At 45.4% G+C, this 16,574-nt stretch overlaps 1 protein-coding gene across 1 annotated transcript in view; it reads right to left on the bottom strand.

Moving 5' to 3' along the window:
- Positions 1-2,256: 2,256 nt before the first annotated feature.
- Positions 2,257-16,574, bottom strand: part of LOC129332462 (cytochrome P450 2J5-like) — a 32,513-nt gene continuing 18,195 nt past the window's right edge. Inside the window, exons 6-9 of the mRNA XM_054983603.1 lie at positions 14,793-14,934; positions 10,750-10,937; positions 6,493-6,634; positions 2,257-3,903 (exon numbers count right to left, since the gene is read on the bottom strand). Of these exons, the coding sequence (XP_054839578.1) occupies positions 3,725-3,903; positions 6,493-6,634; positions 10,750-10,937; positions 14,793-14,934 (651 nt within the window). The 3' untranslated portion in view covers positions 2,257-3,724. The remainder of the gene's footprint in view (positions 3,904-6,492; positions 6,635-10,749; positions 10,938-14,792; positions 14,935-16,574) is intronic.

The following is a 16,574-nucleotide window of genomic DNA, read 5'->3' as shown; positions in this document are numbered from 1 at the left end:
ACCTACTGAGCTCATGGCAGTAGTGGGATTCGAACTAGTAGAGTGCTGATTTGCAGCCGAACCACTTAACCACTGTGCTACACTCTGTCAGGTCTGACATATGTTTCTTATGTGTTCTAACCAGAGAGACTCCATTTTAATCCTGTCAGTGTTTCAAGCTCTTCTTTTGCAGGTGACAAGCAGTCCAGCAACACTTATCTCAAAGAAGAGGAATGTTTTGACTACAGCCCTCCCAGCCTTGGGAAAGTTTCATTCTCTCAGCTTCAAGCCGTTTGTTTTGAGAACTGTGGGGGGAGGATGGGCTTTGCTGGGCTATGCTATTCTGTATCCTAACCTTTACCTTCATTCGTAACAACATCCGTGTACCAGCCAAGATATTGAATCTTGGCCAGTGGACTATAATGGTTGTTTATATTCAGTAAAGTCTTTTGAAACCAATGGACTCATGTCTAATTGCAAGAGATAGTCTGGATTGCAACTTTTAATAAGCCACAGTCTGACACACTCCAGCGTTAACTCTCCTCAGGAGTGTGTCTGAATGTGATGTTATTGGATCGAGATCTTGCTCTCCTCTTTATGTGTTTCCACCCTCTGAAGCGAATCTGAGTCCAAGCGTGAGAGCAGTAGGCACTCTGGCAGAGGCACTGCAATGGACACAAGTCCATTGCCCCATTAGCTGAGCCGGGGGCTCCAAATAGAGTTGCCAACAGGCTCAAGACAAAATGTCCTATTCCTCTATGAGAGGCTTAATATGAAGTGACGCACCAAAACGGGTAGCCATGTTAGTCTATCTGTAGCATTAGAAAAGAGCAAGAGCCCAGTAGAACCTATAAGACTAACACAATTTGTGGTAGGGCATGAGCTTTCGTGAGTCACAGCTCAGTCCTTCAGATCTGAAGAAGTGAGCTGTGACTCACGAAAGCTCATGCCCTACCATTAATTGTGTTAGTCTTATAGGTGCTGCTGGACTCTTGCTCTTTTCCACTGCAGCAGGTGGTGTTATTTAACTGCATGCCATGACTGTTCTTAGCTTTCTTGGCAGCTTAAAACAAATAGCTGGAAGCAAATTACAACCATACCAGCTACAGTAGCACACAGGTACATTTCGCACTCGGTTTTTAGAGTGCGTTTGTACCTGTTCCACATCCCATGTTTGCAAGGTTTTCACACTTAAAAGCAGTCATGGGATGCAGTCCCGCTTTTTGTCCGCTGTATCCCCGATTTTCCCCCCTGCGGACATACCCCGATGTTTTTTTAAGTTCGCTGCCGACTGGCAGCTGGCCCGCATTTTGCTAATGTGAACACTTTTGCCTCCTTTTTGCTTCTCTTCTCCCCCCTCTCCTTTTCCCAGGGAGCTGATTGGTTTGTGCAGAATTAACCACTCCCACCCTCCTCAGCTCTCTGAACTCCTTGTCCACCATTTTTTTTAGAAAAGCGAGGTGAGGGTCATAAGGCTGCTTCTTCATTGGTTTCCTTCCTCCTGGTATGCATGCTGTTTTATTTTTTTTCAAAAGCCAGGAACGATTCCTAAGCTTGCTGCTAATTCCCTGCTAGCTTTAAAATCAAGGAAAGTGTTAAATAGCTGCTTTCTCCTTCCTCCCTTAGGGTATGCACACACATTCTTTTTTTTTTTAAAGACAAGAATGGGTTGCAACGTTGTAATGTTCCTGCACTTTCTCCCTGGCTATAAAAGCCAGGAAAGGAATAAATGGCTGCTTTTCCCTCCCTCCCAGGCATGTTTCAGACTTTGCCAAAGAGGGGGAAAAAACCCAAGCATTTTGCACAGCCCTTTGGAAACAAGCCTCTGCTTCCTGGGAGGAGATTAATCGGCAGCATTTTAACCCTTTCCTGGCTTGATTAAAAAAAAATGAGAGTGGTACATGTTTTCCCCCAGAACTCTGCCACCAATTGCCTCTCCGGTGGGCAGGGGACAGCCCAATCAGCAAAAAGGGGGGAAGGGTTCCAACATTGCAACGTTACTACGCATGCTGAATTTTTTTAAAAAAAGTGTGACGTGAATTGCAAGGCCCCGAAAGCCCAAAATTGCACCGAGGTTTTGAAATGAAGCACAGGCACCAAATCGAAATTGCAGTGGACAGTGTGAAATGAACAGGTGCAATGCCGAAGCCACTGCGATCGGGGTGAATGCTCATAAATGGCGGTTTAAACCGTAAGTGCGAAAAGGGTCACACACAATCTCCTGCTGAAGTAGCAGCAGCAACAATATTTGTTACCAATTCATTAAAGCAACAGCAACAAACAGATTATTAAAACAGCTGTACATATAAGGCAGCAACAACGATAACATGAACAAAATGTTAAGATGTATACAAACAGAAACAATAAATGCTGGATTGTTCAGCCAGCAATGTCCCACAGCAAAGATAAGGATAAACCGTATTTGTATTGGCATGTTTGACGTCTTTAGCTATGGATTTTTGTGACTTATATTGTTGTGAGCTGCCCTGAGCCTGTCCACAGGGAGGGCGGGATATAAATATGATAAAATAAAACCTTCAAAAACAAGGATCAACATCACTTAACAAAAGCCAGGGTCAACAAACACAAGCCTTAATCTGGCTCGGAGAACTTCAGGCTCCGCTTCGTTTGCAAGGCTATTTTCAATCCTAAACGGAGCCACTCCAATCTAAACCCGTTGAAATCAGTTGACACAGACTGGAATAACTCTGCATAGGATTGCACTATTTATCACTCATTACTTTTTCCTTCTGCCACAATGGCCCGGTTTGAGCCAAGCCCCTGTGATGTGCCAGGTGGCTTGATTGGAGAACCAGTGGAATTGCAGCAGGGAGGGGGTTCCGTAAAAGACAGGGCCTTGTGGCTGGTAAACACTCGCCATGCTCCAGGCAACACATAACTGATCCTTTGAATATGATCTTAATACAGGTCCATACAAGGCAAGTGGCCCTTCAAGATCCCAGTCCCTTTGGGGTAATAACCATCCCTTTGAATTGTGCCCAGAAGCAAACTGGCAGCCTAGATATATTTTTTTACACCGGGTAAGAAATGAATGCTTTAATGTACATCAGCCAGCCATTTCTGACTACATTTTGCCCCAGCTGAAGCTTCAGAACAGTTCTCAAGGGTAGCCCCATGCATTGTTGCTGAGTCTAATCTGGTTGTGATCAAAGTAGGGTCTGTCAGTATGGTGTAGTGGTTAGCGTGTCGGACTAAGATCTGGGAGCCAGTGAATCTGCTGCAAGATAGGCGTAATGTGTGTCCTACACGAAGCTCCAGTTAGGACACATGCAGCAGCGTTCTGGACCCGTTGAAGTCTCCGGATCGAGCCCAAGGGCAGCCCTACATAGACCGAGTTACAGTAGTCCATCGTGTCGCAAAAAACCTTTTGTGAACTGCTGATGCCGTTTTGTTACTTGTACAAGCCAGCTTTCCATATGGCACTTTTGGAAAGTGGGATACACATTTTTGAAGTGAATAAATAAATACCCCTCTCCCACCGCCATGCCTCCCCCTCTGACACAGAATGATAGCGATGTCTCTCCCCACATCTCCAAAACAATGCCGATTCCAAGGTCTGTGAGTGTGGTATCTTTATAGCACCTGTTAGAACAACTATGCCATAGAAGGAATGATACATGGTGTGAAGCAAGGAAAAGCAGACAAAATGAGGTAGTGGGAAAGGTCACAGCGACAAAATAAACTCCTCCGAGCATGTCTTCTGTGGATTTTGATGTGCTTCAGCCTAACGCGGTATTGCGCAGATCTTATACGGATGGGGATGTACCAAACACCCTGTTGCAGGTTCTGTGTTCACATCTTTCACTCCCTCGGGCAAGCGGAACGTAAATACTTTCAGGAGGCATGCGAAGAAAATGAAGAGCTGAGTCCGTGCGAATTGCTTCCCCAAACATGCACGTTCCCCTGCAGACAGAATAAAGAGAAAGGCAATAGGTATCCCATAGCCCGAATCCCCTGGAGGCCACTGTAAATGTTGCAATTAAGACTGCACACTGCATGATACATATGGTGCACAGTTACATCTGAATTAATATTAATAATAATAACATTTAATTTATATACCACCCTTCAGGACAACTTAATACCCACTCAGAGCAGTTTACAAAGTGTGCTATTATTATCTTTACAACAATCACCCTGTGAGGTGGGTGGGGCTGAGAGAGCTCCGAGAAGCTGTGACTGACCCAAGGTCACCCAGCTGGCTTCAAGTGGAGGAGTGGGGAATCAAACCTGGTTTGATTAGAGTCCTGTTGCTCTTAACCACTACACCAAACTTGCCTAGACACCCCTATTAAATCCACATGTACATGCCACAGGAATGTCAGACTTGGCACATGTATGCACTGTGAAACAGAAGTGTAATGAAGTCACTTCAAATGTGATCATGTACACTGCACGTGATGGATACTCTTAATCTGTAGCACACAAAGCAGCCCTAACTTGCATGTAATTTTCAACAATACCATTTCATTACTTATTTACTGTAGTTGCTGCTTTTGGCAGAAGTGTTTTATGGTACAATACCGTTGCAAAAGATATTTGGGGGTCTTTGAGGAGCCACAAGACTCTTTGTCCTATCTTCTGGAACTGAGCTGAACATGGTAAAAACTAGTCTCAGGCGGTTTCCACACAGCTTACTTTGTTCTGGAAAACAGCAAAATCTTGTGCGAAATCATGCGAGAAGACACTGTTATCGCGTCTTCTAGTGCAATAACAGCATCTTCTCACGTGATAACAGCATCTTCTCACACGATTTAATGCGATAACAGCGTCTTCTCACGCAATTTCTTGCGAGATTTAGCTGTTTTCCAGAACAAGGTAAACCATATGGAAATGGCCTCAGTATACCAGATAATTTGAGATTACTTCATTATGCTAAAATTTTAGTGAACAGTGGCGTTTTCCCTTCATAAACATTTACTACATAGTTGCTACAAGCAATTTAGTAGGTAGGCAGTAAAGGAGTCTTTTCAAAAGACTTGCCACTGTGGTGCATGCCCTGGTAACATCTAGATTAGATTACTGCAATGTGCTCTGCCTGGGGCTGCCCTTGAAGATTGCCTGGAAGCTACATTTGATACAAAATGCTGTGGCCAGATTGTTGACTGGAGTGGGTTATAGGGACAATAGTCTTGTTATATTGGCTGCCAATTAGCTTCCAAGCACATTTATTGACCTTTAAAACCCTATATAACCTATATAACTTGTGGCCAGCATACCTGAAGGACCACCTTCTCACATATGAAACTATCCAGCCACTCTGCTCATCTTCTAGTGTAACATTCTAAAATGTCTCACAGGGAGGAAGTGTGGTGTAGTGGTTAGAGTGTTGGACTAGGATCTTGGAGACCCAGGTTCAAATCGTCGTTCTGCCATGGAAGCTTGTTGGGTGACCTTGGGCCAGCGCCCTCTCAACCTAACCTACTTCACAAGGTTGCTATGAAGATTAATTGGAGGAGAGAAGAACTATGTAAGCTGCTTTACATCCCCCCTGAGGAGAAAAGCAAAATATAAGGCCCTGTGCGGACTGGGACCAGAGTATCTATGAGACCATCTCTCCTCATATATTCCCCAGAGGACACTCTGATCAGGGAACAAACAGCTGTTGGTGGTCCCTGACCCCAAGGAGGCCTGCCTAGCCGCGACTAGAGCCAGGGCCTTTTCGGTCCTGGCTCCCACCTGGTGGAACGCTCTGTCTGATGAAATCAGGGCCCAGCAGGACCTACTATCCTTCCGCCGGGCCTGCAAGACAGAGTTGTTCCGCCAGGCATATGGCTGAGGCTGGGCCTCCACCAGCCTGAAAAAAGGGGTTATAAAGTCTTAACCCTCCCTGTGAAGGCTGTACACCATCCTGTTTTAAATGCGTATTAATAGAAATACGGCGCTGTTTTAATGATGTTTTAATGTAGATGAATTTTTATTGTATTTTAATATGTGGTTATCCACCCTGAGCCCGCTCGCGGGGAAGGTGGAATAGAAATTTGAAATAAATAAAATAAAAATAAATAAAATATAAATGAAGTAAAATAAAAAATAAATTATCTGAACCCCTACTTCAGGTGGTTCCACAATCTGAGGCTAGATGGGTGGACTGGCAACCTGAGAAAGGGCCTTCTCAGTGATGGCACCAAAACTTTGGAACTCCCTCATCAGGGGGATTAGTTTGTTTCCCTCTATTGTTATCTTCTGTCCACTCAGTAACTCTTATCGAACCTTCTCCCTGGTTCTGTTGTTATATGTGCTTGTATGCTTATATGTTCTTACTGAATTGTTTATTTTAAATATACTTTATTTAAATGCTGTTTGCCAGCTAAGGGGACCCTATTTGGGTGAGAAAATTGCCTAGAAACATTTTAAATAAAATAAATAATTAAATAAAAAGCTTGCCACTGGTTTGGGGAAATTTCTCATTCTATCCTTAGCAACCCGTTGAATATTGGTCAAACTGGCTGGCAAAATCAGGGCACGTTTTCAAGATGTCGGTGCGTTTACCTGCCCCGAATGGCAAGAACTCATCTCTGATGATAAATTTTCCATCCTTATCCAAGAAGTGGTTAGGGTTGAATTTCTGCGGCGTCTCCCATTTAGCGGGATCTAGAAGGACCGAACATAGATCTGTGACCACCAGGGTTTCCTGCAAAGAAGAGAAAAAGAGGCTCAGGCAGGTATTAGAGGGAGCAGCAGATGCTCCTATGGTTGTAAAAACAACACAGCTATGATTTTGTCCCAAGGTGTGTGACTTATAGCTCTGGTGATGAACAGGGAGACTCCAGTGTGCTCACAAGGCTCCTCATAAATGCTTTCACTTCCACACAACTGGTGTGCTCCGTTCTAGGTAAAAAGGCACAGTAAAAAATTCAAAATAAATGGATAAAATAAAAAACTCAGGAAATAGGATTGGACAGGAGAGTATTCCCTGACAATGAACAGCAAGATTCGAGACCAGTAGCACCTTAAAGAGAAAAAAATTTCCAGGGCTTAGGCTTTTTAGAGTCATGCTCCCTCCGTCTAATATCTTGCTGTTCTACTGCAGACTAACACAGCGAGTCACCTAGGTTGCCAGTCCCCTGGTGGGGGATTCCCTGTTCCTAGCCTTCTCCCCCGCCACCACTCACCTAGCTGTAGGGGGAAAAGGTACGGTAACGGGCCTCCCAGGGCATGGTCCTCTGGACACAGTGCAACAATAACACTCCCAAGAGTGACGTCATCGCTCAGGCCCCAGGCTTCACTCCGAACCGATTCCATCCATATGGGCCCCATATGAAGCCCAGGAGCACTCCTAGGGTCTGCATGATGATGTCACTTCCAGAAGTGATATCATCAAGCCATGCCAGGAGCACGCATGCACGAGGGCATCCAACAGATAAGTGCCAGGTTCCCCCCTCCCACTAGGAGGGTTAGGAGGCATGGCAACCCTAAATAGGGTTGCCAGGGACCTGGATTCCCTTGTAGAGACTCTCCCAGCAGGGGATTACAATCCACTTACCCTCACAGGCTCCTGGCTCTCACGATGACATCACTTCTGGGAGTGATGTCATCACGTGGGGGGCAAAGGGTGCTCCTGGGTCAAAGGGCACTCTTTCCTCACCGGCGCAGGCTGCTCTTGCTGTGGCCGTGGCCCGCTCTCATTGGGAGCAAAGGGGCGGCAGCAGCACCAGAGAAAGCAGGCGGAGGTGGCAGCGGTGAGAGCAGGCAGTGCAGGTGCCAGCAAGAGCAGGCCTGCTCTTGCCGCCACCGCTGCTCACTCTCGCTGCCACCTGCTCCAGTGGCACGGGAGCTCGCCCCCTGCCCAGGGGCGTATCACACCACCCAGGGAGGGGGCGCCCCAGGGAGCACGCCCCCCCACCGGCTAAGTAAGTGGGTGCGGGGGGAAAGGGTGGGATTGGGGGGTCCCCCTACCCTAAACCCACCTGAAACTATCTGATAATGAAGTGAATGGTGAGCCCATTTGTATTCGGTGTGCACAGCAGTCATGAGAGGCCACATGCTTGTTATAATTGTCCCTGTTTTGTTAGGTTTTATGCTGCGGTGGCCTTGCGAGTACATCCAGGTGGGCTTTTTTGTATTTGCTTAAATGCAGGTGCTTAATGGAGGGTTTTCCCCTCTGATGGAGTGGGACTAGTCCTTCTCTTCCTGCCTGAAGCTGCAGGGAAGTTCAGGACTCAGGACCAGCCCTTGTTCATATTAGAGGGAAAGGGGAACCAACCCTGACTGTAAGGAACTCGTAGAAACCTCCTTCTCCCCAAATCTGCATGCATTTTCTTTGGATCGGATTGCCCAAGCGGGAGGTGTGCCTTCATGGTGGGAAGCATGGACCATATCGCTTGTTCTAGGGAACGACTGAGAGGCCTGCAAACTGCATTAACAAATAAATTCGGTTCCAGTGCGATAAGGTTGCCTGCTTCCACACACGTTGGATAATGCACTCTCAATGCACTGCCAATGCATATTGCAATCATTAGCAAATGGTTGCCAGAGTGCATTGAAAACGTATTATCCAACATATGCAAAAGCAGCTGTTCTTTTCTTTTGCCTAGCAAACTTAAACCTGCAGGAGTTCTTCTGGTTTTGTTTTTGGGCTAAAACCTCCTATTTGGAATGCCTTTCTTTCCATGAGAAGACTTACTAGCTTGTAGCTTTTTGTGCCTTTGCACTTGTTTCTATTTTGAATGCAAAGCTTTAGATCAAAACCTTTAAAAACATAGTTGGGTTTTTTGTATGCCTCTGACTCAGTGGCTGACCCAAGCATATATTTAAAAAAAAGACCCGTGTAATAAAAGGGGCTCTGGCAGAGAAATTTAAATTCAAAGGGATACAATAAGCAGCCTCAGAAACAATCCTGATATCACAATCAAAGAAGCTGACATAGGAGGGACAATTCTCAGTACGGACAAGTTGAACTACATACAAAAGACCTGAAGACAACTCTCCCATTCCACACTTTACAAACCACAATTATCAGATCCCCCAGAAGAATACCAGAAATAATCAAAGAAATCACCACCCGTACACATACAGGCAGGGCCTTTTTTTCTGGGAAAAGAGGTGGTGGAACTCAGTTTCCAGGACCGCACAATGACGTCACTTTGGGTCAGCTGGAACAAGGGGGGAGTTTTTTAAAGTTTAAATTGCCATCAGCAGCATGGAGGGCAATCTAAACTCCCCTCTGTCTGGAGATCAGGGGGCGGGGCCACTGGCCATGTGACCATTCTCAAGAGGTGCCGGAACTCCATTCCACCACGTTCCAGCTGGAAAAGAGCCCTGCATACAGGAACAGATATACATCTATGGACACATCCCAGAAACCACAGCCAGGCACTTTGTATCTATTGCCAAAAAATACACAAGCCAGGCAACCCTCAGGCAGGAACTCTCATGGGAAGGGCCCACAACAGGCATTCTTAGTATTATACTACCCACGCGGTAAAGTAACGAAACATCAACAAAGCCAGATTGGTACCCAGAACGAAGTTGCTGAAAGACAGATCCAAAGGAGATAACAACAGAATGCTACTGCAGCTCACAACTCGAACAAGTCTAACACATCATCAATGATCTACAATCTGTCCTGGATAATATTTGTCTCTCATAGGCCTTACGTGGCAGGGCTTTTCCTTGCTTACAGACAGCCCCCCCACAGTCTAAAACCAACAGCTATGGATCACTTAATGGAACAAAGCCCTGCAACAAATCTAGATGCAAACTATGTTCCCAAATCTACTCAGGAGATATAACATCATAACATCAGCCATGCCATTATGGTCCAATCCACTTTCTTATCCTCGTGTGTAATATATGTCATCGTGTGTCAACAGCACCCTTCTGAGCTCTGCATTGGACAACAGGACAGTCCTCCTATGCAAAAGAATAACTGGACACAAATCTGACATTAAAAACAGTAACATTCCGAAATAAGCATGGGAAGATTTTTATCTTCCGGGTTGTACTAATCTAAAAGTTACTGTTCTCCTTCCAGAGAACTTCAAAAGGAGAACCCAAAGTGAAAGTGCTGAATTAGGATTCATCGAGAAGTTAAAACTTCCTCCCTCCAGGCTTGAATAAGGATGTTGTTTCCTCCCCCACTATAGCTGTAAATGTCTCGGCATGAACCACCGCTTTATGGATGTTAATGAATTCATCTGTATCTTTATATGATCTCTGCCCTAGTGCATCTACATAACATGGTTCCCATGATGTTTTCCTTAATTAGATTTTGTGCTAATCCTACCGGCCTGTCTGTCAAGAGTTGGGAGTGCTTCCCACCCACTTTGAATGGATTATCTACCCTTTGCGTGATTCTTGTTTACACCGGACTCTCCTTGGAACTTCTCCCCACCAATCCACCCTTTTCAGTTGCTGGAACTCTTAAGTATAAATGTGGTTGCTTTGGATGAACACTCTATGAATCTGATGAAATGAGGTCTGACTCACAGAAACTTAAGCTGGAATAAATAGTCTTTAAGGTACTACTGGACTCCTGTTTAGTTTTGCTGCACCCATAGGTAAATGTTACAAGAGCTTCAGGAATGCATGATAAGCATTGGAGAAGTAATTCCCACCAGAAGAATGAAAGCCAATACAGTATTCTCTGGGGCCAGAATGCACAACCAAAAGGGCAGCATGCTGTTGCGACTCTTGATGGTACTTACGGAAGCACTTCCTAACTTCTGACCATTTCTAGTTGAAGATCTACGACAGTCTGCCTCTTGCAAGGCAAAGAAGAGGGCAGGGGTGTCAATCAACCTGTACCTTAGGAATTAAATTGCCACCGATGTTGACACTCTCTGTACTCAGTTTGGGGAGCCCGAATAACTTGACGTTGCTGAAGCGCTGGATCTCATTAAGCACGGCCCTTGTATAAGGCAATTTCTTCCGATCATCATAGCAGACTACTTTGAAGGATTCAAGACCGTTGTCTAGCTCGTCTTGGACTTTCGCTGAGAAAAAGAAACACAAAGGATTGCGATTGAGGAGGAAGACCAGAGGCGTTTGAGCAGCACACTTCTCTCAAGCTTCTCTTTTTATTTCAGGGCTCGAATACACGATACGGCCTACACGTGGCAGGTTGCAAGTATGCAACGGGACGGTTGTTAGATGAATATTGGGGAAACTCACCTCAAACAGCACATGTTTGCTCAGCACCTCAAGGGAGTGCTGTGAGGAGGGAGAAAGGGTTTCCAATTTCCCTTCTGTCCCATTTGCTACAGTGGAACAGTGGGAGGGGGGCTTTTTGTCCCTTTTCTCTGGCTCCATCTGTCCTAGGGAACCAGAGAAAAGGAGCAAAAAGTCCTCCACCACTGGGGCAGGGGGAAAACTGGAAGCTCCTTCTCCCCCTTCACAGCAGCGAGCTGTTTTGGGCATGGCACGTATTTGAGCCGTCACTGAAGTTTGTTCACATGCCAAACAGTGCCTGCCTGTCAGCTGACAGGTTGGCATTTTAACAAACTTCAGAGCCTGAAGTAGGTTGAATTGCAATTATTGTTTGGCACTAAGGTGTCAAGTGCTTTAATAAAAAGGAGTGTAGATGCAATCAGGTAGGTGATTCCATAATTAAATCAAAGAAACCATTGTTGCTCAGAAATGTTAAGCTTTCCTGCACACTTTACCTTCCCACCCTTGTGCCTTGGGGTGATTTCATTTTATTAGTTCATAGATTTACAAACCGTATTCACTGGTCTTAATAGTGGAGCTCAGTAACCAACCAGCTGCAGCTATTCTTTGGTGCAGTACTCCTTATTTGGAAAGAGAGGAACTATGAAATTGGCATAGCCAGGAGAACTGTTCCGGCACATGATGTGATGTGTCTTCTCTGCTATCCTCTTGTGATCTTAAGGTTCTGTGATGGTCAGGAGGGAAGCTGTTCCGCCCACTCAAAATGCCTCCTAGCAGCAACGAGGCCATCCACGAACAATGAACAATGAACAGTAACGAACATGACCCTGTTCACAAACATGTTCATTGTTTGTGGCCCCTTAAAGATCCCTTTAAACTATTAGCTGGCAGGTGGCAAGGGGAAATACAAACTGATCTTCCCAATGTCCAATACCCACCAAATTTGCAGGGGACATAGTCCTCACTGTCCTCCGGAAAAAACCCAAGTTTCAGAGAGATTGCACCCCGAGAAAGGCATGATCCATGGGTCCTTCCCTTTGTTGTCATTTTCTCTTCACAGTGGCAAAAATGGGACTCTCTGCTGGAAGTACTTTGAAGGGTTAAAGCCAGAAGGAAAGCCAGAAGGAGTTCAGACAGAGTTCAGTCCCTGCCATTGCCAGGGGAAAAGGCCCCAGACTGTCTGGCTTGATGAAAGGCTGACAAAGCAACGAATGAGGCTTGCAACGACCACTTGTTCGTTTAGAATGGAGCCTCACGAACGGCTTGTTCACGAACAGACGAACGGGCTGTTCGTGGGTTTTTTCCGTTCGTAATGCTGTTCGTGCCCATGTCTAATAGTGAGTCCTCAGGTACTAGAGCTACATGTGCATCGTAAATATACACATTGCCCCTGTTCATCTAACATGGTAATTGCATGTATTGGGAGGATCTATAAGTGATCAGTAGGTTCCTGGTACACACAATTCTAACATCTTAAAAAGACTTCTGTGGCTCTTGGTTATTCCTGGACAAATGGACAACATGGCTTACGATCCTTTCCCAGAGCTTAGTTGCTGCTCTTTCAGGTTCTACAGTAATAATAACTGTGCTTATACTCCATTCTTCTGACAAATTAGTGCCTCACTCAGAGTGGAGAACAAGGTCAGTGTTATTATTATCTTCACAATACAGCTGGGGAGCTGGGGCTGAGAGAAGCGGCATACCCAAGGGCACCTGCTGAGCTCATGGCAGTGGTGGGATATGAACCAGCAGAGTGCTGATTCACAGCTCAACCACTATGCTAAAGCAGCTCTCTGTAATAATAACTCCACTTATATACCAATCTGCTAGACAGATTAGTGCCCCATTCGTTGTCAGTATCGCTGTTATCCCCACAGTGCAGCTGGGGAGCTGGGGATGAGAGAAGTGGCTTACCCAAGGCCACCCGCTGAGCTCATGGCAGTCATGAGATTCGAACCAGCAGAGTGCTGATTCACAAACCAACCACTTAACCACTATGCTACAGCAGCCATTACGAAGAAAGAATTCTCTTGTGGCCATCAGCTACGAATCATACCTTTTGATACCCCTCAACTTCAGGATTTTGTTCCTCTCTACATCAATGTCCATTAATAGCTCCCCCACACACAAACGTACTCTGAATTATAAACCCACTGTGGGGCAAATAGGATGTGACTGCAACATATCTGTATGCTCAAACTCAGATCCATCTCAACAATGCAGAAAGAGGGAGAGGCAGAGATCCACTTCCATCAGCAAAAGAAGCCCATGAGCTGGCAGCACTCCCCCACCCCCTCCCTGCTCCCAAAAGAACAGGTTTTGTTTACACTACATACATCCTGCACTCTGCCCTTGCTACATCTTTACAAACAGAATTGCTCTTCTTTTATTAATATAAGTATGATGAAAAAAGAGCCCTGTGGCGCAGAGTGGTAAGCAGCAGTACTGCAGCCCAAGCTCTGCTCACGACCTGAGTTCGATCCTGGCGGAAGCTGGGTTCAGACAGCAGGCTCAAGGTTGACTCAGCCTTCCATCCTTCCGAGGTCGGTAAAACGAGTACCCAGTTTCCTGGGGGTGAAGTGTAGACGACTGGGGAAGGCAATGGCAAACCACCCCGTAAAAAGTCTGCCAAGAAACGTCGCAATGCAAAGTCCCCCCATGGGTGAGTAATGACTCATCAGTGCTCACACAGGGAACTACCTTTACCTTTATGATGAACGTACAATAATTTACGGTAAGGGGAAAGTGTATTGGTATGTGTTTGTAAGGTCATAAATGTGTGTGTTAGCACGTGAGTCTATTTGTAAATATCACATTGTTTAAATAAAAATCAGAAAGGAGTGACACCCCTGTTATTACACGGTGTTGCCCATGGTTTGAGCATTATCATACCCCATGCTCCATGATCACCCCAGTTCACCCATAGCCTCACTTCTGCAGGTTCCGGAATCAGCCCTAGCAAGCCTGGAAGTGTCTGTTTCTTACGGAGGCTCCATGAAAGGGAAAGGGAAAGTGAGGTCACTCTGAGACACAAAAGTCATTCCAAAGAAAGAATTCTCTTGCAGCCATCAACTATGAATCACCTACGAATCATACAGTTCGATATCCTCAGGGCTTTTTGTCTGGGAAAAGAGGTGGTGGAACTCAGTGATGGAACTCAAAACTGCACAATGACATCATTTTGGGTCAGCTGGAACAAGGGGGGAGTTTTTTAAAGTTTAAATTGCCCTTGGTGAAAATGGTCACATGGCCGGTGGCCCCAACCCCTGATCTCCAGGCAGAGGGGAGTTTAGATTGCCCTCCGTGCCACCAAGCGGCGCGGAGGGCAATCTAAACTCCCCTCTGTCTGGAGATCAGGGGGCAGGGCCACCGGCCATGTGACCATTTTTAAGAGGTGCCGGAACTCCGTTCCACCGTGTTCCCGCTGAAAAAAAGCCCTGGATATCCTTCAACTAAAATCCCCAGGATTTTGTTCCTCTCCACAGCAGTAAAGAACATCCTCCATGGCTGAGTCCGCACACGTTAGATAATGCACTTTCAATGCACTTTATCAATCGTTTAAGGTGGATTTTTTGTTCCGCACAGAAAAAAATCTGTTCCAAATGATCTATAAAGAGCATTGGAAGTGCATTATCCAACATATGTGGAATCACTCCACGTTTCATACACGCATATCTCACCTTGGATATCAGGATGGGCCACCATAAAAAGCAGCGCCCAGGACAGGGTGGCGGCTGTTGGGTCTGTACCTGCAATGAAGAAGTCGGCAACACTTTGTACCAGGTTGTCTTCATCAAATGTAGAAGTGAAGTCCGTTTTCTCCTGTCGGTTATAGTTAGAAACATATTACCATGCAAAATCATTGAGCCAGTGCCAACTGAACTAGAGCTGTTGCAGCACTTGTCTCTTGCCTTCTGAAAGAATTACTTTAAAACAGGGGTCATTTTGTAGAAAAAGAGCTGGAGGAACTCATTAGCATAACTCATTAGCATATGCCACGCTCCTTGACATCACCAGAAGTGTGTCATCGGCATAACTGATTTGCATATGTCACACCCTCTGACATCAGCTATCCTGGCTGTTTTGGACCCAATCCTGGCCATTCATGGCCGAAATTGGGCCCAAAATGGCAAAAAGGGGCTAAAAATGGCTGAAAAGGGGCCCAAAATGGTCAGGACTGGGCCGCTGCTGAGCAGGACAGTGATCCACCACCCATCAGAGGGCTGATCTAGGCTGTTTTGGAACCAATTCAGCCTGAAACGGGCCCCAAATTGCCAAGAGTCAGGTGGGTGGGGCCACCTGTCATGTGACCTCTTTGGGGAACTGCCAGAACTGCGTTCCTGCACATTCTCCCTCAAAATGAGCCCTGCTTTAAAAGCATCATTTATTTGCTGCATGGCACATTTGCGTTGCTTTCCAGGTTTCCAGAAAAGCTAGAATTCTGTGATTTGTGGACCAAGAACAAATCGGTACATTGAGAAATGCATAGCACCAATATACATGATAAGTGAGAGAAACATACAACTGAAGATTCCATTATATGTGTGTGTGTGTGTGTGTGTGCAAGCTAGGCTAGGATTTTTCCCTTGACAAACTAGCTTTCCAGAGATGAGGAATATTTTGAGGGAGATAAACATTTAAAAGTGTGACAAACGCACTTATCTTCAAATGGCTAGTGCTTCAGCACAGGTCAGAAATTGTGGCAAGTAGTTTGGGGAACTCAGTGCCAACATCATCAAAGCTTATCATTTGTACCAGAAAGATAGAAACCTACAACAGAAGGTCTAACTGACCTACTTAACTTACACCACACAACTCAAAAGTTACAACAGCAAATGCTCAAGATAAATATCAAAAATATTTATATCGACACAGGTATTGACATATCCATAATACACAAAAATTTTTACAAAGGTCATATAAATCAGTGAATAAAGAAGTCCAGTAAATAAATGTGTCTGGATATTCCAAAGTTCACGCACAATAAATATGGAGATGAAGCTTTCTTCTTTGTATTTCAGCAGGTAAATTCAGAACCGCAAGGAGGCAGGAAGCCAACTCCGGGGCTGGAGATCCCTCAGTGGAAAAGCCAGAACGCAGGGAAAGGAACACAGCTATCAATGGCTCAACAGGACGAAAAGTGGATTCCTGTTTCAGTGAAGCTTTTCAAGCGCGTTGACAGATAGATTTCCAAGAGCATCAATAACTTCTCTATTCCCAAGTGGGAGACCCAAATACCAGGTATTCCTTCCCCTGCGTTCTGGCTTTTCTGCTGAGGGATCTCCAGCCCAGGAGTTGGCTTCCTGCCTCCTTGAGGTTCTGGATTTACCTGCTGAAATACAAAGAAGAGAGCTTCGTCTCCATATTTATTGTGCATGAACTTTGGAATATCCAGACACATTTATTTACTGGACTTCTTTATTCACTGATTTATATGGCCTTTGTAAATTTTTTGTATATTG

Source organism: Eublepharis macularius, chromosome 6 (genome assembly GCF_028583425.1).
Source record: "Eublepharis macularius isolate TG4126 chromosome 6, MPM_Emac_v1.0, whole genome shotgun sequence".
In the NCBI taxonomy this organism is placed as follows: domain Eukaryota; kingdom Metazoa; phylum Chordata; class Lepidosauria; order Squamata; family Eublepharidae; genus Eublepharis; species Eublepharis macularius.
The sequence above is the reverse complement of the archived record's forward strand: the minus strand, read 5'-3'. Positions and strand labels throughout refer to the sequence as shown.